Source organism: Carassius gibelio, chromosome B3, assembly GCF_023724105.1.
Source record: "Carassius gibelio isolate Cgi1373 ecotype wild population from Czech Republic chromosome B3, carGib1.2-hapl.c, whole genome shotgun sequence".
In the NCBI taxonomy this organism is placed as follows: Eukaryota; Metazoa; Chordata; class Actinopteri; order Cypriniformes; family Cyprinidae; genus Carassius; species Carassius gibelio.
In genome coordinates, this window is record NC_068398.1 from 16,495,829 (window position 1) to 16,517,051 (window position 21,223).

General features: G+C 38.1%; 1 protein-coding gene across 1 annotated transcript in view; it reads left to right on the top strand.

Moving 5' to 3' along the window:
- The window catches only part of abcc6b.2 (ATP-binding cassette, sub-family C (CFTR/MRP), member 6b, tandem duplicate 2), a 23,300-nt gene continuing 2,077 nt past the window's right edge, over positions 1–21,223 (top strand). The window contains exons 1-29 of the mRNA XM_052550179.1: positions 1–308; positions 4,646–4,822; positions 5,374–5,499; positions 6,122–6,259; positions 11,074–11,199; positions 11,301–11,362; positions 11,463–11,594; positions 11,824–12,030; positions 13,195–13,372; positions 13,448–13,609; positions 14,962–15,054; positions 15,360–15,563; positions 15,651–15,797; positions 15,879–15,966; positions 16,837–16,906; positions 17,029–17,155; positions 17,238–17,414; positions 17,551–17,718; positions 18,290–18,473; positions 18,564–18,636; positions 18,723–18,840; positions 19,137–19,344; positions 19,434–19,744; positions 19,834–20,033; positions 20,118–20,244; positions 20,339–20,440; positions 20,555–20,701; positions 20,786–20,944; positions 21,022–21,188. Coding sequence (XP_052406139.1) covers positions 267–308; positions 4,646–4,822; positions 5,374–5,499; positions 6,122–6,259; positions 11,074–11,199; positions 11,301–11,362; positions 11,463–11,594; positions 11,824–12,030; positions 13,195–13,372; positions 13,448–13,609; positions 14,962–15,054; positions 15,360–15,563; positions 15,651–15,797; positions 15,879–15,966; positions 16,837–16,906; positions 17,029–17,155; positions 17,238–17,414; positions 17,551–17,718; positions 18,290–18,473; positions 18,564–18,636; positions 18,723–18,840; positions 19,137–19,344; positions 19,434–19,744; positions 19,834–20,033; positions 20,118–20,244; positions 20,339–20,440; positions 20,555–20,701; positions 20,786–20,944; positions 21,022–21,188 — 4,220 coding nt within the window. The 5' untranslated portion in view covers positions 1–266. The remainder of the gene's footprint in view (positions 309–4,645; positions 4,823–5,373; positions 5,500–6,121; positions 6,260–11,073; positions 11,200–11,300; positions 11,363–11,462; positions 11,595–11,823; positions 12,031–13,194; positions 13,373–13,447; positions 13,610–14,961; positions 15,055–15,359; positions 15,564–15,650; positions 15,798–15,878; positions 15,967–16,836; positions 16,907–17,028; positions 17,156–17,237; positions 17,415–17,550; positions 17,719–18,289; positions 18,474–18,563; positions 18,637–18,722; positions 18,841–19,136; positions 19,345–19,433; positions 19,745–19,833; positions 20,034–20,117; positions 20,245–20,338; positions 20,441–20,554; positions 20,702–20,785; positions 20,945–21,021; positions 21,189–21,223) is intronic.

Genomic DNA, 21,223 nt, shown 5'->3' on the forward strand with positions numbered 1-21,223 from the left:
AAATCTTCCACCCACCTGGCAGGCCAGCGCTCATAAAGAGGACAGCTACACAAACCTGGTGTCAGACTGTAGCTTTGACAAGACTCAAGTCAGGACACAGGAGGCTGGCTTACAAAAAAGGGGCTGAAACACACACTCAGGCACAACAACTGTCAAACACACTTACACTGCCAAAAGAAACTACCTAGACAGGAGACTGGGACACTGTTGAGTTCAGGGAGCAGGGATTTACTACAGGAAGTGAGGTGAAGAAGAGAAGAACCTGGATGGACACCTTCTGCAGTCTCAGTGGCCTGGACCCTCTCTGGGTGAGTCTCAGATAACTGATGGAGAGGACATATGTCACTTTAATGAGATAAACTAAATAGCTATTTAAAACCTCAGATATAATAACTGCTTGTCAGTGACATAACACAAACTGTGCCTAGACATCCATTTATGTTATTTATGCCCCTTTATTCTTGTAAGTGATCGTGTTTTTTTACAGTAACAGTTATTTGGGGTGAGTCATGCATTTCTCAACCAATGATTCATTGACTAAGACTGAATGCAGGACCTTAATTGTTCAGTTTTAAGTGTGAGAAAAGATTATTTGTGTGCTTTAACTTCTTTTTTACTTTTAAACAGCTGTACTCTGGTATCATTAAGAGTGCATTGCATGTAACTGCACTTTAGCCCATATAGTATACTACAGTAGGTCATTTAAAATCCAGCGAAAAAAGCCAAGCAAATGTTGTTCCAGGCCCTGTGCCCACTAAGGTTCTCCAAGGTACACCGTACTCATGTAGCAATATTTACCATTTCACAATGATGGTGGAACAGATGATGCACATACAATAAGTAACTGACCACATTCTGAGGATGATTTCAAAATAATACATTTGCATCCCAGCTAATACGAAACATTCTCAGGACATTCTCAAAATGTTAACAGAACAATCTTTCAATTTTATTAGATTTACAATGTTAAAAAAAAAAAAAGAATTATTCATACATTATCATTCATACAAGACTGTTACTATTACTATGAATGGGAGAAGCTGCAACCGCCAATATGACGAAAGTCCCGCCTTCTAAATAAAAGAGCCAATGGCGATTTGGCACAGGCATCGCATCACTGCAGCTTTCCCATAGAAACAGTCAGTGTCCGTAGACATGACTGGTACTACAAATTTTTTATGCTATTTCAGCATCATAATCAACATTCATTAAACCGTTCATGTCATATTTTTGTTGCGGTTTTCAAAATGTGGGTTTTTTAATGCAGCATTTGAGATTTAGTTATGTTGTCATTCAGATTGTGTTGGTCTTGCGTGCCTGAAATAGCTGCCCGGAGGCTTTGTAAATGGAGCCGTTGAGTGAACCAACTTTCCTTGAAAAGGACTTTTGTTTAATAGTCTCTGATGTTTCATTAGTTATAATTGCTTATTTAATAATTTGACTTTATATTTTACTGTTATTAGAATGTATTTTTGACCAGTCCTGTGTAACACAATGAATGTTTGCCAGATCATTTGTATCATCAGAATTTATGAAGATAACATTTTCATAACATAATGGGTACCTAGGAACAACATTCTTAGAATATTAAATCGTTATCTGGGAAAAACATGTGGAATGAGATTAGGGTTAGGGTTAGGGTTAAGTCAAAGTCGTAAACTCCCGTCTATTGAAGCATGACTGACAGCAGCAATCAGGCTGAACCTTTTGAACCTTAAGTTAGACTAACTTGTTATGGCTAGCATGAGAGAATGTTTTAGCGTCCAAGGGGCCAATTCCAAAAGAAATGACCAGAGATTTGTGAATTGCAAGCCATCCTCATAAATATCCTCCAAATAAATCCAAACTTCAGCGGTGTCATTTTTAAACTGTTTTTAAACGTTATTTGTGCTGACCGGCAGTCTGAACTCCTACACTCGCAGGAAGGGTCCACACACCACTCTGAATCACTTCCTGAGACTGTGGTTGTCATTGGGTTTACACCAGTGCAAACATAGTCTTGGAGGATGCAGGACCAGTAGAAGCTGGTGTCTTTATGCTCCATTTGAACTCCCTGTGGAAAACTGTGACTAGGCTCTGCCACGTGAACAAGAATCTCTTTCCCTTCCTGGGCCCAGACCGCAGTACACCCCCTCATAGATGAGGACATATCCTGACCAAAACAACAACGTAACCAAGTGTCTCATCCTGAACCTGTAGTGTGTGTCTGGATTGCACTTTCAGGGTTTTAGACTGGTCTAAATGAAGGTGGAATGCTAGAAGACACAACTAGTTTACTTCAAAAAAACATTTTTTATCATTTACTCACCATGTCAAGTTCATAATAAGTTCTTCTAACGAAAGGAACATTTGTGAATGCGAGAATGAACATGTGAAATATCATAAAAGTGGTCCATGTGACTTTTACACTATATATTGCAAATAAATTCATTGTTTTATTTGATATAAAGACCAAAAAAGTAAATAATTGCTAAAAATCATGACAGCTCACTATGGGGCATTCACGAGAAAACCTGTGCAAGACGCTTTGATTTAGGAATGAATGAATCGTTCTTTTGATCCAGGTTTTAAATGAATCATTTTAGCCAGTTCACAAACCAATTCTGAATGATTTGTTCACAAATCAGACCAGTCCAGTCCTCAGAATTACACTAACTAACAAAACAATATGCTTGCAGCAGTGAACAGTTACTGGATGATAGGATTATACATGAATAACAAGCAAAATGTTGGTATATTCCTCACACAAAGCTACTGCAAAAGACTTCAAATATATAGTGTATAGACTAATTTTATGAATACTTTATTGTTCTTTTTCATCCTGCTTAGAAGCATGAAAGCTTCAGTCCCAGGTTGTTGTATTTGATTCTCTTTGTAAAGCCCCGCCCCCTTCATTACTGTTGATATGTCTGACAAGCCATGCCGCTCTCACGCCACACATCATCTTCTCACACAGTCAAAAATACAAAGAGAAAACTGACAATGTGCCAACAGACAAGACACAGCAGGTTACTTTTGGTATAAAAAAAGAAATTTTAAAGAAATTCAAACAATAACTACAGTCTTGTGGCTCTTCAACGTGTCATGACAAATCGCTGTTGTGCCTCAGTTCAAGCGGCACATGAACCTATCATCTCTTCCTCTTTACTAGTTATAGCATAAAATAAACATGAATGAACATTAGAAGGTATCTTGTTTTAAGTCATACAGATGTCTATGCACACCATTTTTCAAGTTCAAGTCCACCAGGGTTAGTCTACTCTTCTGTCTGGTTTGTTTGTTGGACAAAAATTGCAGATATGGCATTAAAATGATGATCGGTCAATATGAAAAAAACGAAAAATAAAAATTCAATCAGTGAAAAAGCTTCTTTGGTGTTTCATGTAAGAAAAAGGTTTGGCATACATAAAGCCTAGAAAATTATTTTTGAGTAAGACAATATACTGAGAAAAACTGAAAACTAAAGCTCGGGCTGTATTGCTGTATGTTCGTGAGCAAAGAAGCTTACACAGAGATGTGTTTGGTGCTCATGGTCCTTCTCATGGCTCATATGAGGTTTACATTTTGGCTTGCCAAAGGTACACTTCTTATATACTGCCATAACCATAGGACTCCTTCCAACCAGCATGCAGTATTTATCAGAGCCGTACCATTGCCGAATTAACCACAGCATAAAACACAGCCAAACAAGTTCTCATCAGTCCAGAGAAAGAAAAAAGAGCTGCGTTTGGACATCAGCCTGTTTTCCAACATAGAAAGGCCATAAATAACTGAAGAGGTAGAGTGTGAATTACTGATGTCTGAATAGAACAAACTTGTGAAATTCAGCTTGAGAGAGAAGTCTTGGCAAAGATGCCAAACTGGGACTTTGCCCAAATTTGATGTAATCAAAATGCACAGAACAGTATTTTTGTCACAGACCACAGCTTTGCTTTACTCTATTCAAACTATCACTCAGCAGAACCAGTGTGCACAAGCTGTTACTCAACATCAATTTTTGTACACACTACAGTGTGTGCTGTGAAAACTGGTCTGCTCTTGGCAATGGTTCGGAGTAGGAACAATATCAGTCTACAACAGCGAAATATTGAAAGTATTTGTTTCTTTGCAAGTTACGTTTGTGGAAATAGTGAATTTTCTACAATCAGAATGTGGAATTCTAAAAAAAGAGTTCACCTTTAATATATAGAATGGCACTTCATGTAGGCTTTTTTTTTTTTTTTTTTTACGTTATATGCCCAATCCAGCAATACTCATCATAAACTCACTTGGCAAACAATATTATATTCCAAAGCACAGAAAAACTGTGAAGATTTATTACAGCAATTTTACCTTTCACCTTCGTGCTACTTCACACAATTTGTCTGTTCTCCCTGCAAGAGATAAATCACACACAGATATTTTATACAGATATAAAACACACATAGCCATTTGGACTGAACAAACACTGGGGAAAGTCAATGGACATCAAGGAATCTGATGAATTATCTATTTATTTATATTTTTGCACAACGTAATTCACTATGAGGGCAAAGAGTTAATACAATCTAATAAGCTGTAATATGTGCTTAGGTAGTTGTCAATACTTATACAATCCTAATGTAACAAGTTAACGTGGACTAACTGTTTAACATTGTGTTTTCAGGACTGGAATGTGACGTGGTACACAGCACACCCAGACCTGACCCAGTGCTTCCAGCACACAGTACTGGTGTGGTTCCCCTGCTTCTATCTCTGGCTTTGTGCCCCTTTCTACTGCTTGTACCTCAGATTCTATGACAATGGACGCATCTCTTTATCCAGCCTCTGCTGTGCCAAGACGGTGAGTCATACTGCTCATATCAAGACTTGACTGAATTCTAGATGTCACCTCTATAGATTGAATATAATATCAATCAGCTGAAAAACTCACAGGTTATGTGCTCAAAAGCGTTCAAATGGGTGACATTGTTTAAGAGCATTTAAAAGGCAGGCATGAAAAAGATTCTATAGGAAGAAAAACAGGTCATATCGAGTTCATAATCAAACATTTTACACAAAGATATTAAACAGCAGAACTATTTATTTTATTTTTTTTAATTGCTAATAATAAGAAATGTTTCTTGAGCAGCAAATCAGCATATTAGAATGATTTCTGAAGGATCGGGTGACACTGAAGACAAATTCAGCTTTGCATCACAGGAATAAATTACACTTTGTTTTAACTTTGTTTGTTTTTGTTTTAAATTATAATAGCATTGCACAATACAGCTTTTACTATATTTTTTATCAGATAAATGCATCTAAAACATTATAAAAATGGACAACTCCAGCCTTCTGAACAGTAGTGTAAGTGAAGGGAGGGGGCATGACATCTGTGTGTTTGTGTTGTAGGGTTTGGGTCTCTGTCTGGCCTCCTTTGGTTTGCTGGAGATGGTCTATCTGTTGGTGGAAAAGAGCAGAGACCTAGAGCATCACATGGTCTTTCTCCTGAGCCCTATCATTCGCAGCCTTACCATGGTAAATCACACAATTACTATTATCCACAATAAAAATGGCTTTTAATTATATGCATAATTGTGTAATCAGTGTAAAAGTATAAGGTATCAAGCTACACTGGAAAGTGATTTTTTTTTCTATTCATGGCTGTTGAGACCATAACAACATGTTGATTAAGAAACACAAGTTATGATTTGAAATGATGTTTATTTATTTATTATTATTATTTTTTTAATGGAACTTTTTTGAGGATAAGATTTATGATCTGTTATATTTAAGCTTGAACGAACACCTCTCTTTGTGGCTAGACGTCTGGCAGAAGTTTCCTGAAGGGATCAGGATAAATAAGCTTCTTTTACCTCTGGTCACAGCAGACAGCAGTGTCAACAGTGGTTGTAGTAAATTACTTTTCTTTAATTAAGATCTGCCTAACAAGATAAGCCCATTTTAAAGTCCTGACACAGACTAAACATTCACAGTAGTCTTAGCATACTAGTATAAAATCAATAGAATTTGGTTGCAAGATTTTTGTATCAACACGTCTAAGCTGCCTAATGGTATTCTGTCATGTTCCTCTAGTGTGTTTTGGGTTTCTCAAATTGACCATGACTAGCATACTGACCGAAATACTCTCTGTCCTCAGACACTGGCAGTGTTGGTGATCCACTTGGAAAGGCTGAGGGGCTTTCGTTCCTCCATCTTTCTCTTCCTGTTTTGGACGCTGGCGGTGATCTGCTCACTGGTGCCTCTCAGAGCCAACATACAAGCCATCATAGACGAGGTCTGTGCATTCCCAGTATATCCAACTATTGTATAAATAGAAGGACAATAGAGGACAATAGAAGCTATAAAATCAACAAAGGAAAAACAAAAAAAATGAATCTTTTTTTTAATCATCAAAAAAAAATGCACATACTGTAGCAAGTTTTAATTTTATTTTTTATAACAAATAAAAATAAAAAGTAGATAAAAAAAGAAATAGACTTAAAATAGAGAGTGCTAGTGTTAGAAGATAATTTTTTATAAAAAGAAAACAAGTAGATAGAAAAGAAAAAGAATAGATTAGAATAGAACAGAACAGAGTGCTAGTGTTAGAGGGACAAGATTTTTATAATACAAAGGAAACAAGTAAATAGAATATAAAATAGAATTGAGAATGCAAGTGTTAGAGTGAAGTGTTTGAAGCATAAAAAAACTGTTTTTCCATCAGGGTTCGATAAAAAAATAAATAAAAATGAAGACATACTTCGACAGACCAGAGTTCACCCAATATAAAGTGAGCCCAAAATCTACTTTAAAACTGGTAATTCAAACCCTCTGCAGAAAGTTTTAGCATTTAAAAAAAAAAACTAAATAACATGAAGATTACACTTATTTTATCTTGAGTGCTGCTCCCAGTATAATTAGTAATTATTACAAAATACTTGATTATATTGGTAAAAATACAAAATAGAGGCATTTATACTTGCAGTCACAGACATTTTGACCACTATTATAACAGCCATAAATGGTGCTTCGAAACTATAAAAGAAATAAGTGAATTTGACTTGTTGCCCTAAACTCTGAATCTCCCGCCCTATAAAATGCCTATGCTGTGTTGTTCTCCATTCATGCAAGCGTAACATGGGCTCTCGCGTGGTTTTTTTTTAATGAATGTTACACAATAACACTCTCTAAATTTATCTGTGTTGTGTCTGAGAGTCTAAAACAGCGGTGCGTAAACAGAGTGCTTACAGATGGTGCTGTTCTCAGCACTGACGTCTGGGCAGCCTGTCGGTTTTCCCTTTTCAGTTCCCTCAATGCCCTCTTTGTCTGGAGCTGAGGCTGTGCAGAGACCAGTCACAATCAGCGCTGGTGCTTTTCCAGACAGATAGGAGAAGCCGCATATGTCTGCGGATCCCCATACTTCTCCCTCAGTCTGTTTGTCTCTGGCCTGCTGTGATGCTCCTGCTCCATAATTATTTCACTGCATCTTGTCACAGACACAACAATCAATGTCTTGACATTGGGAATATACATGCAACTGAGTTTGCACAGTTTGCACACATACTGAGCGTGGAATGTATAATCTTTAAGACCATGTGAATATTTTGTAAGGTATTTATATTATGTGGTAACCAGAACTTATGTATAGTGATGAGAGTATGGCAACAAAATGGACTCAACCCATAGGCAATTCAACTTTACAATAATGAACAAAATATCAACATTTAAAAAATACTTCGACTTTAGCGTAAGCCACACAACAAAGGCACCAGATCTACTTTATAAAATGTTATAAATATATGTTTATTATTATATTACATATATATCACTATGTTGCTACACTTAGCAATAAGGTTTAAGGCATTGATTTGTGCTGTACCACTCCTTCACAGCACATTTAGTTCACAAACTTAAAGTCATAATTAATCAAATATGAGTTTGGTATTTCATATTTTTAAGACTTAAATTCAGCATTAGCTACTTACTTTTTAAGCTATCGGTCTAATCCTTCTGACATTAAAGTACTGGAGATCATATTAGCCTTGGTTCATCATTTATTTGAGTAATGACTCTTTTGTGAATGATTCTTTGCAATTTGTGAACTGATTCAACTGATTCCCGAATCATTCGCTGAAATTTGGTAACTGATTCAACAGGTTCTTTGAAATTAATCGGTTCAAATAATTCAAATCCTTCAAACGTTCATTCGTTCACGAATTGGAGGTCATTATTGTGTCTCACGGCAGCTCTTTAGTTCAGTTCATGATGACGTTTTAGTATATAATATACTGAAGTAAAAGTGAAAGTTTGAAAACATATAATTGAACTAAAATGCAGGCTCCTTAGTAAGGAAGTAAAAATACAGTATGGAAATATAAAAAACAATAATGACTTAGCGATGACAGTCCATACGTTTACACAGGAACTGAAGCTTGGTTTGTGGTGGGATCTGTTTTGACCTAAATGAGCCCTCTGCCAATGGGCAGTGGGTCCAACAGCAACAGCAAAACAACTAGCTCTTGGTCCTTTCATACCACACTGTGGGAGGATTTGTTCCCTGACCAATTTGAGATTCTTTAAACTGTTTAAGCGTACAGTGTGGCGGACAAATAATCACAGTATCCAGCATTGTGGTGTCCAGAGTTTGGACTGTGACCATTTGAGTAAATGAAGCTTGTGTTTACATATTCTTAAAGAGGCCTGCGCTGCCACTTTCTCTTGTATTGTGGCCATCTGACACAGTTTCTGTCAGAAGCCCATAGGTATGGATGACCCTGGTGGCCCCTGTAAAACTTTCAACAGCGGCTCCAGGCCTCTGGCAGGCCAGCTGTTTTGAACCTAAAACCCTGACCTCAGCATATTTTCTCCCAAACAAATCTTGAACCTTGTATCGAGCACTACACAAACAGGTCAAACAAGACATGGTGTAACTTTGTCCCAAACAACAACTGAGAACACTGTAAAACAATAATACAAACAGAAGTGTTACTTATGAGTAGAATGATTTTAGAATTTTATAAATGGTCAAATTTCTTCTGTTTGGCTGATTGAAAAGCAAATGCGCTTTTTCGTAGATCATCTGCAACTTTTGGTAGTTTTAGCTGAAGTCCGGTTATTGCAATTGAATGCTTATTGAATAATATTACCAACCACCATTATACTCTTAGAATCTGTGAATGAAGAGTTTGGTTCCGTTGGCATAAATATGTGTCTGTGGTTTGTATATTGTACCATGGTTTAGAAGTGTCCATAAAAAGGTTTGTTGTGTCATTAATCCTGGTTTGATGGAACATTTAGGTCATTATAATAAGCTGAGGTCTTTGAAAGGAAGGGAGGGAAACAGAAGGCAACATCCCTGAAAGAAAACTCCCCACATCAGCCACCAGTCCCACCTCCGCACATTGCGGTGAGACAAAGTGGGCGGCTGATCTCAGATCAATTCTGGTGCTTGGGAAGGCGGAAGACAAAAGATGGATATGATCCCACAGGAAGCATGCAGCTTATGTGGTTATGACTCCTTGGGAAATCCCTGGCAAATGTGCATACACCACTTATGTGCCTAGCTGGTCGTCTCCACAGAAGGGTTGAATCAAAACATTGAACATTATTTAATCATTAATTTGTCACACAGTTCAATTTATCCCAAAAACCAAGAGTTTATTACTGCTTAGGTCAAGGTTTTTCAATATACAGGAGAATCTCAATGAATTTGAATGTTGTGGAAATGTTTATTTCAAACTCAATTTGTGAGGCTTGTGTGTTAAATAAATTCAGTGCACACGGACTGAAGTAGTTTAAGTCTTTGGTTCTTTTAATTGTGATGATTTTGGCTCACATTTTTAAAAAAAACCCACCTATTTACTATCTCAATAAATTAGAATATGGTGACATGCCAATCAGCTAATCAGATCAAAACACCTGCACAGCTTTCCTGAGCCTTCAAAAGTCTCTCAGTTTGGTTCACTAGGCTACACAATCATGTTGAAGACTGCTGATCTGACAGTTTTCCAGAAGACAATCATTGACACCCTTCACAAGGAGGGTAAGCCACAAACATTCATTACCAAAGAAGATGGCTGTTCACAGAGTGCTGTATCCAAGCATGTTAACAGAAAGTTGAGTGGAAGGAAAAAGTATGGAAGAAAAAGATGAACAACCAACTGAGAGAATCGCAACCTTATGAGGATTTTTAAGCAAAATCGATTCTGAGTGAAATTCACAAGGAATGGACTGAGGCTGGGGTCAAGGCATCAAGAGCCAACACACACAGACGTGTCAAGGAATTTGCTGAACCACAGATAACGTCAGAAGCGTCTTATCTGGCTGAAGAGAAAAAGAACTGGACTGTTGCCCAGTGTGCAAAGTCCTCTTTTCAGATGAGAGCAAGTTTTGTATTTCATTTGGAAATCAAGGTCCTAGAGTCTGGAGGAAGGGTGGAGAAGCTCATGGCTTATAGCTCAGTCCAGTGTTAAGTTTCCACAGTCTGTGATGATTTGGGGTGCAATTTCATCTGCTGGTGTTTTTTGAAAACCAAAGTCGCTGCACCCGTTTACCAATAAATCTTGGAGCACTTCATCCTTTCTTCTGCTGACCAGCTTTTTGAAGATGCTGATTTCATTTTTCCTGCCGTAAATATATCAAAACCTAATTTTTGTGTAGTAACATGCATTGCTAAGAACTTCATTTGGAAAACTTTTCTAAAATATTATTATTATTATTTTTGCACCCTCAGTTTCCAGATATTCAAATAATTGTATCTCTGCCAGATATTGTCCGATCTAAACAAACCATAATTCAATGGAAACCCTTTAGCTGGTTTTGTAGTCCTGGTACACACACACATAAATGTCCATTTGACTGTGCAATATTTAAGGTTTCAAATCTCAGAGTTAAATATCAAAGATTATGTTGGTTTTATTCTGTGGTGTGATGGGCTAAAATTGCAGTTTAAAGAGGAGGGTCACAGACAATGTTACATAGCAGTTTATCTAGCATTATACAATTAAAACACAAGAAACATTTGTGCTGTAGAAGGAGTGTACCACATTTGTGTGATGTGCTCCACACTGCTGTCTACAGTCTGCTGATGACCAGTCATTTGTGTTGCAGGGTTTCTCTGCAGATGCGATGCGATTCGTGGCATTTTTCACATTCTTCTCTCTCCAGTTGGCTCAGCTCATCCTCAGCTGTTTCGCTGATCAGCGCCCAGCGACTCTTAAACCTGTATATGTAAAGGTACAATGTAATCCATGTTATGATACATTTTTTTTAATTAGTAAATAAATATTTGAAACATTGTGAAAAAATAATAGCTGGACATACTATTTTTCCACTAGAACCCATGTCCAGTTGAGGATGCTTCTTTCCTTTCAAAAGTGCTGTTTTGGTGGTACGGCAGGTAGTCATATTTTTGTCTCTGATTTTATTGACTTCTTGTAAATGTCTGCAGAATAAAAACCCATGTGATACTGATAAACACACATATTCCTGCTCCACAGATTGGTGGTAAAGGGCTACCGCTCACCTCTACAAGCTGAAGACCTCTGGTCTCTACGAGAAGAGGATACATCTGAAAAAATCATTTGTGATCTGGAAAAAGAGTGGGCCAAGCAATGGGCCAAAATGCAACAGTAAGATACCTGCTGTTTCTTTAACTGCATGTCTTCCATCCTGAGATGATGAAAATGTGAGATGTTCGAAATTTGTCTGTTCATAATTACTTATTTATTTGTATTATTAATTAACAAAGCACAACTTATTCACTTTGTTGCGACAATGCTACAATAATGCTACAATGTACAATAATATACCAGAGACTAAAGTCTGGATAAAAATGTTGTGTTTTCTCCCTCAAACAAGGCAAGGGAACACTCTGAATGGAGCACATGCTCTTGGTTATAAACTGAGCGAGCAGACGCAGCTGCTCAGAAAACTTCATAAAGAACAAATCTCAGGCTTCTGTCTGCTCCGGACGCTGGCCAAAAACTTTGGTCCTTACTTTCTGACTGGAACTATCTTTCTGGTCATTCAAGATGCTTTTATGTTCTCCATACCACAAGTGTTAAGGTGAGAGACGCATTCATTCTGTCATGGCATGTAAAATGAAACTGTAAACAGAATGTGGCATTTAGTATAAGATTCATTACTGTTCAGACGTTTGACGTTGGTAAGATTTAATCTATTTAAAAAGAAGCCTTTTGTGCTCACCAAGGCTACATTTAATTAAAAATACATTTCGAATGATTATTCCCTTTTTAAATATATCTTCATTTTAAAATAAAATTAATTCCTGTGATGGTAAAGCTGAATCTTTAGCATCATTACTCCAGTTTTCAGTGTCATATTATAGTAGTGCTACCTAATATTTTTGTAGAAACCGCAATTTTTATTTCATTCTATTTCTCTTTTATTGAAAAAGTTCAAATGATTTTTTGTTTTGTTTATCTAGTCTATGTAAGTGTTACATTTGTTTTCTCTACTACAAATTCTAAAGTCATATGTGCACAGTTACTGATTTAAAAAAAGGTCAACATTTGAATAATTTTTAAACATTTTTAAATATTACTTTTTTGAGTGTTTTCTTAGTTAAGACTACAACATATTTTTGCATCTGGGTAACATCTACATATCAAAGCGTCAGTTTTGAATGTTATTTTATAAGAAAACACATGCCTGGGTGCAAATGTAGAGCAAGACCTTTAGCACACAATTGTAAAGTGAACTTGTTGCCCTTTCTCAGTTTTGAGTGTGAACTCCCGTCACAGACAGGAATAACAGCACATCCTGCTGTGGTGCAACCACACACTGTTAATTATGTCCATTGCACCAGGAGTCCATGACACTTAGGAGAGTCTGCTCACTGCAGCATTATATTCTTTGTGGCTTAGCTATAGCTCAGAAGAAACTAGATTTGGATCATCAAATTAAGCCGCTCTGTCTGGCATATAACAAGAGCACATTGGTGGGTTTACTGCTCCAGAACCACAAGAACTGTGGCACTCTGACAAACTTTGATGCATGGGGATAATACTGATCAGGCTCAGCTGTATCAGGTCTATAAAGGCTCAGATTTATAGTCATAAATTATGCTCGCATTCAAGTTTCTTTATGTTTGGTGTACTCCTAAGGCAGATGAACAAAATAAAAGCTAAACTCATAACTGTATTCACAAATTTGGTGTGCCATTGTTTGTGTCTCAATAAATGATAAAGTGTGTTTCTTGTTCTCCAGTCTGCTGCTTGGCTTTGTGAGGGATGAAGACGCCCCCTTGTGGAAGGGTTACCTCTTTGCCTTCTTGATGTTCCTGTTGTCTTGTCTGCAGTCCCTGTTCAACCATCAGTACATGTATACATGCTTCTCAGTAGGCATGAGGGTTAAAACTGCAGTTATGGGCCTAGTGTACAGGAAGGTAGGCCTTTGAAAGCTTTGCAAAAAATTGGAAAGATGCATATAATGGTTCTCACGTGCATTCTGGTCTCCACAGTCTCTGGTCATCAACAGCGCGGCCCGCAGAACGTGTACAGTTGGAGAGATAGTGAACTTGGTTTCGGCTGACACCCAGAAACTCATGGATTTCGTGGTGTACTTCAATGCAGTGTGGGTGGCCCCGATTGAAATCGGTTTGTGTCTTTTCTTCCTCTGGCAGGTAAGAACAGATGCATGTTTATTTATCTTCTACAGTATGTTGAATTGTTACACAGTAGGAAAAAATTCACAAAATCATATTTCTAAGGCAGGGGTCTCCAAATTTGGTCCTGGAGGGCTGGTGTCCTGCAGAGTTCAGCTCCAATCCTAATAAAACGACACCCTAAACCGCAGGACTCACCAGCACAAAGTTATGTGCATCCAAATTTTCGACCGCATTGCATTTAACACCGCAGTTTTACAAGTTCACTTTTTTTAATCGTTGTCTATATAAGCAATATAGCCTAAATGATTAACGAACAATCTGGCCAACAAAATGTTCTTTATTGGGAGTACAATTCACAAAGCAAAGTAACTTACTGAAAAAGTGTTGGTGCTTAAAGTGTTTAATTGAGCTGAAATGTAAACTTAAAGCATCTCAAGATAGATTAAATAAAAATAAATTATACTACTTTCAGCTATTAAAATAGTTCAGTTTTGTACGTAATAGCAAAGTGATTAATATTTAGCATCATTTTTTTTGTTATTAAGTTAATTTAGAAAAAGGCACATTTGTTTTATTTATTAAATTATTTTTGATAAATATAAGTTTTATTTTTTTTTATTTTTTTTTTAACGACCAAGCTGTCAGGGGCAGACCAATTTAGCCTTCTCAAATCATCACGACTTGCCTAAAATAAAATCTATAGATATAAAACAGTTCAAGCATATGACAATGTTTAAACGTTAGACCCAGATAAATGTGCACTATATCCAATAGTTTGTGTGGAGAGCTTCAGGACATGGAGGCGACAGCGTGATCACTTGTATTTTTTTAGTGGATACTCATGAATGTAAGAGTAATACATAATTCCTAACTGCAAAAGGTCTACTTTTATTTGTTTCCACTCACAATATCAACAAAACGTTGCGCTTCGAGTACTGGAGTACAAAATGAACCAAACTCAGTGAAAACATGCCTCAAATATAGGTCAAAAACAAAAACTCTTTCATTATAATCATAATCGTAAAGGTGCTCTTCTCTCTAAAAGTGTGTCTAATGAGATGGTGAGTCAGGATCGGAAACGTCATTCTTGCAACACAGACTCAGAAAATAATTAAATTAAATAATTCAAATATATCCTTAATATTTTTACCCTTATTTATGGTATTTACTTTTGCCGGTGCTTTGTGGTAAGCTTAAACCTTTTGCGTGTATTTGAACACAGAAGTGTTCAGCTGCTGACGGCATGCACCATACATGCTATGACCCCTTAAGGGTACTGCCCCAGTATTGTACCCCAATTGTATGCACAATATTTCTGAGAGCACAGATCTAAAATTCATTAATTGAAATGTCTCACCCCTGTACAGCGCCTCGGCCCATCTGCATTGGCTGGCATCGCCACTGTAATTCTCATCTTCCCTTTGAATGGGTTCATTGCCAAAATGAGAAGCAAGCTCCAGGTATAGTCTATTGTGCCATTCAGTCAAGTTTCCATAATGATATTCGTGCCGTGGCGACAGGAACTGCTTCATGCCTACAAATGATTTAAAACGCCAGCATGTGGACAGTCTGCCTTTTGATTCTCTGATGTTATATGAACATGGAGGAAACCACAGGATTTTGCTTTGTCGTAAAATTGAAATGTCTTTATTTGCCTCGTCTCAAACATCCGAAGAATTGAAACTCGCCCATATTGGTTTCTGTCTGGTCTCGTAAACAAGTTTGCTTGCGTGATTCTCAGTTCACATCTGTTTGCTGCTCTCAGGAAGTCCAGATGAAGTACATGGACGGACGCATTAAGCTCATGAACGAGATCTTGAGCGGAATAAAGATCCTGAAGTTTTATGCCTGGGAGAATGCCTTCAGAGAACGTGTTAATGGCTATCGGGAAAAAGAGCTGAATGCTCTGAAGAAGTCTCAGATTCTTTACTCCATATCCATCGCCTCCTTCAACTCCTCCACTTTCTTGGTACATTGCATCATCGTCGTCATCTTAACACAGTAATATAGTCCTTACAACAGTAGAGTTTAATCATGTATGCCACTTTGCCTTCAGATTGCATTTGCCATGTTTGGGGTGTATGTGCTGATTGATGAGAAGCATGTTCTGGATGCTCAGAAGGTCTTCGTGTCCATGGCTCTCATCAATATTCTTAAAGCTCCACTCAGTCAACTGCCCTTTGCAATGAGCACTACCATGCAGGTAAAGCAGCTAATATTTGATGTTTTTATATTTTTGAAGAAACTTCTGAAGATAACTTGTTTTTTTTTTCTTGTTTCTAAGGCTCTGGTTTCTCTCAAGCGCCTCGGGAAGTTTCTCTGTCAAGACGAGCTGAAACTGGATAGCGTGGAAAGAGCGCCCTACCATCCTGGTGAGTGCATTAGCTTGTCATTGTTTTCAGACTTTGCTCTGACATACAACAGCTTATAAGCTCACCAACATTGTTAATACATGTTGAGCAATACAGAGATTTTTCCCTATTAATGTGATGGTGGAGTTTTAAAAGAAAAAGGCATAACCAAATCTGGCATGCCAAAAACAAAAATAACGAGTTACTAATCTGCCAAAAAGACCCACCTTGAGGAATATTTTTCCAGTTATTCTGCATGACAAGCTTATTTGAATTGAAAAGCTGTAATTCGAGAAACACTACAAGGAAATTGTGTGGCTATGAGGTGGGTGTTGGTAGTGGCTGAAATGCGCATGATGACTTCATGCAGCGGTTAAAGGGGATTTTCAGCTTTGGGGCTGTAATTATATTTATATAACTTTTCCACATTTTTGTGTTAAAGGCCTATTTTAAAACTCATTTGTTAAAAATGAATCTTTTTATATTAAAGGTCAAAGAGAAGGTTTTGTGAAAATGTTTTCTAATGAAAATACGATTAATAACAGAGCCAGGTAAATAATAATATCCCATGGACGATTTTTAAATAATTATGGAAATGTATTAATAAATAATTATCATCAAACTGTTGCCTCATTAACTGAAACAGAAGCTGTTATACATCTTCACAATATTTATTAAAACATACTGTAGTGTCCAAGAGTTGTATGGACCAATTTTGTGATATTTTTATGGTCTCTCTGTGTCCTTTTTAAGCTAATATTCATTGTAACTGAATACTAAATAAAACATACAAAATCTTTCAATATTCTGCAGAGGCGTTGAAATGAGTGGCATGAGTGTGTAAATAATAAATAAGAAAAACCTCACCTCTTGATTTCCTCCTTTCGTCAGATATTGATGGTGTTGTTATTGACAATGGCACTTTCAGCTGGTCTAAAGATAGCACACCATGTCTCAGGAGGTAGGTGCCTTTGAATATATTTATCCCTTACAGTAAATTTATATAACTGCTGAAAGATCTCAGTAGGTCCACCATTCCTAAACATATAAAGATGATAATCTGGCAATGGTTGGTTTCTGCAGGATCAACGTCAAAGGGCAGCGGGGTTCACTGGTGGCTGTGGTAGGTCATGTGGGCAGTGGAAAATCCTCTCTTCTGTCCGCAATGTTGGGAGAAATGGAAAAGAAAAGTGGCCACGTCACACTATCGGTAAATCGTCAGAAAAATTACTGAAAATATACTGGCATCATTCACATATTCCACAAATAAATTTTCTAACACTTTATTTCAGGGCTCTGTGGCTTATGTGCCTCAGCAAGCATGGATCCAGAACGCCACTCTCAAAGACAACATTTTGTTTGGACGCGAGAGGAAAGACAGCTGGTACCAGAAAGTATTAGAGGCCTGTGCTCTTCTACCAGACCTGGAGATCCTACCTGCAAGAGATGCCACAGAGATTGGAGAGAAGGTAAAAATAGACTAAGAATGATTCTTACAAAACAGAATAGAGTGGTTTTAAATATAATTAATTTTCTAAACACCAAATAGCAGGGTATCAGCAGGGTCATGACTTAACTCCCACTTCATTTTTACAATGTTCACAGGGTCTGAATTTGTCAGGAGGTCAGAAACAGAGAGTGAGTCTGGCGCGTGCAGTCTACAGGAAGGCTGATATCTACCTTCTGGATGATCCTTTGTCAGCTGTGGATGCACATGTGGGTCAGCACATCTTTGAAAAGGTCATCGGACCTAATGGCGTTCTTAAAAATAAGGTGAACATTAAAACACGAGTAAGATAAAAAAGTGACCTTAAAAAGTTAGGTCTCCCAAAAAACAACAATTCTGTCATTAATTACTCGCCTTCGTGTCCTTCCCAATCTGTAAGACCTTCATTCAACTTCAGGGTCTATGAAGGGTCAGAAAGTTGGCTTTATTTAAAAATATCTTAATTTGTGTTTCGAAGTTGAACAAGGTCTTACAGGTTTACAAAATGATATGAGGGTAAAGAATTTTTATTTTTGGGTGAACTATCCCTTTAAAATCTAATATTAGCAATACTACATTTTAAATTGAAGGAGCAAAAAGGATGCAGAATCACAATTTTAATTTGAATGCAATAGTTTTTTGAAAAATCTTTAAAAAGCTTTGAAAGTTTATTGGCTAGACAGATAGATTAGACTGCAATTTAGCAAATGTATCTTCCTGTCATTCGGATTCAAATTTTCGTGGATGTAGCCAATTTAATTCAATTTCCTGATTTTGAATGGAAAGGGAACCATTCAGGCTTAAAATAACAAACTAAATAGCTTGCTTGATGATGCTCTCCAATGCTTGCTAAAACAGACACGCATTCTGGTGACCCACGGACTGAACTTCCTGCCCCAGGCTGACCTGATTCTGGTGATGGAGGATGGAGAAATCACGGAGATGGGCTCTTATGCCGAGCTTTTGAGTAGGAAGAACACCTTTGCAGACTTTGTTAAAGCTTTTTCTGTTAGCGAACGCAAGGAATGTACCACCCACAGAGGTAAGCTAAAGGAATGAGTGCTTGATGACTTACTACAACAACACTTTTGTATGTAGACACAGTTAAAAATGCAGATTCACCTTGCTTTAGGGACCAGAAAATCAGTATCTCGTCTCAGCATGACAGACTTCTCTATTGACCTCTCCCAGGAGCAACTCATCAGGTAAAACTCACTAAGTTTTGGTAATGAAAATGCAAATGTTATCGACGAGCACATGTTTATCTTTCTGTCAATTTTGTTTTATAAAGCGGAGACATGGGAAGTGCCAGTATACAAACCATGGAGGCCATGTCTGACACAGAACAAGAGCAGGACCAGGAGGAAGTTGGGAAACTCACCCATGCTGACAAAGCTCATACAGGCAGAGTAAGTAATAGAGCCATATCCAGAGAGACTTCAAACAATGGATAGACACATCAAAATATACCTTCATGCATAACTCAATACCAAAGGCCAAAGATTTAGAGTGGAAGGTCAGTTTTAAAGTTCAGATACGGGTCAGCGACAAGGGTTTCGGATGCTCTCATGTCACCACAGAGATTTAATTGTTACCACTGATTACATGTCTTTGAGCTTCATTGTTCCAAACACAATAAAATAGCCTGCACTATATCATCCAGAGTGTTTTTGTCATGTTTTTCTCCATAATGCTTCACACATAGGTAAAACTGGAGATGTATGTGGAGTACTTCAGGACCATCGGCTTGTTCTTCATCATCCCCATCATCTTCCTCTACACGTTCCAGCAAGCTGCCTCACTGGCCTACAACTACTGGCTAAGCATGTGGGCAGATGAACCGGTTGTAAATGGAACACAGGTTGACACGGATCTGAAGCTTGGTGTTTTTGGAGCTCTCGGCTTTGCACAAGGTTCACAATCCCTCATGTTCCTCAACCCTCATTGAGTATTCTTGGACTTTGTATTGTTGTTGATCATTAACGGTTTTGTTGAATTGCAGGAATTGCAATATTTGGCACTACTGTGGCCATTTCTCTTGGAGGAATAATTGCATCCCGGCATCTTCATTTGGAACTTCTCAACAATGTACTTCATTCTCCAATGTCGTTCTTTGAGAGTACACCCAGTGGTAACCTTCTCAATCGGTTCTCTAAAGAGATAGACGCCATTGATTGCATGATCCCTGATGGGCTGAAGATGATGCTGGGCTATGTGTTCAAACTTCTGGAGGTTTGCATTATTGTGCTGATGGCGACTCCTTTTGCAGGAGTGATTATACTGCCACTGACTCTGCTCTATGCCTTTATCCAGGTATGCTACTAGAGATTGATCAGCATGCCAGAGTATAATATCAAGTAGAACCAGATACCAGAACCTGATCTATTCTACTGTGTTTTCAGAGCTTCTACGTGGCCACATCCTGCCAGTTGCGTAGACTGGAGTCGGTGAGTCGATCACCCATCTATACACATTTCAATGAGACAGTCCAAGGAGCCGGTGTGATTCGGGCCTTTGGAGAACAGTCTAGGTTTATCCTACTGGCTAACAGCCGAGTGGACCACAATCAAACATCCTATTTCCCAAGATTTGTGGCAACCAGGTCAGATTCAGTCTTGGCTTGTTTGCTTTTGTTACTGGTAATCCAGTCTAACTCTATATAATATCTTTAATGTCATTCCAATAGGTGGCTGGCAGTAAATCTAGAGTTCCTTGGTAACTTGCTGGTCCTTGCTGCAGCTATTCTCTCTGTTATGGGAAGAGCAACTTTAAGCCCTGGAATCGTGGGACTGGCTGTGTCGCACTCTCTCCAGGTAGGAAACTCAAAAAGTCTTTCAAAAAATCTTTGGACAACCACACGTTAGGCAAGCCTATTAGTCAAAAACCTCAAGAAAAATTACATTGCAGGTTACTGGGATCTTAAGCTGGATTGTGCGGGCATGGACAGATGTAGAGAACAACATTGTGTCTGTTGAGCGAGTGAAGGAATATGCCGAAACATCAAAAGAGGTAATATAGATCTGAAGGATGCCCCCCCCCTTATTAATTCCTTTATATAAAGCAACCAAAGCATATTTCTACGTTCATTCTTGAGGTCGCTAAGTTAGTCTTGGGTTGTCACAGGCACCATGGACAATCGAGGACAGTCCACTCCCATCAGACTGGCCCAAATCCGGATCCATTGGATTCCAGGAATATGGACTTCAGTACCGCAGGGGTCTTGACTGGGCCTTAAAAGAAATTTCTCTCAGTGTTAATGAGAGAGAGAAAGTAAATATAACACCTTAACACATTGTGTCATATTTGTGCTTTATTTTTTTATTACATTCTAAGCAATTCACTGAATCTATTCAGGTTGGAATTGTGGGAAGAACAGGGGCCGGAAAATCATCTCTTGCTCTCGGAATCTTCCGGATCCTTGAGGCGGCAAAAGGAAAGATCTTCATAGATGGGATAAACATTGCAGAGATTGGACTGCATGAACTGAGGTCTCGAATCACCATTATCCCACAGGTACACCTGAAAATGGAAAAAAGTATTGAATACCCTTTTTTTGTGTGCGTTTTATTTTCAACCTTTTTTCCCCCAAGGATCCAGTGCTGTTCTCTGGTTCCTTGCGTATGAATCTGGACCCCTTTGATGGCTACACTGATGAGGAGGTCTGGAGAGCTCTGGAGCTCGCACATCTCAAGAACTTTGTGTCTGGCCTGCCAGACAAACTCAACCATGAGTGTTCAGAGGGAGGAGAGAATCTCAGGTACAAAGCCCTTCTCAGTCATGTTTACTCATCAT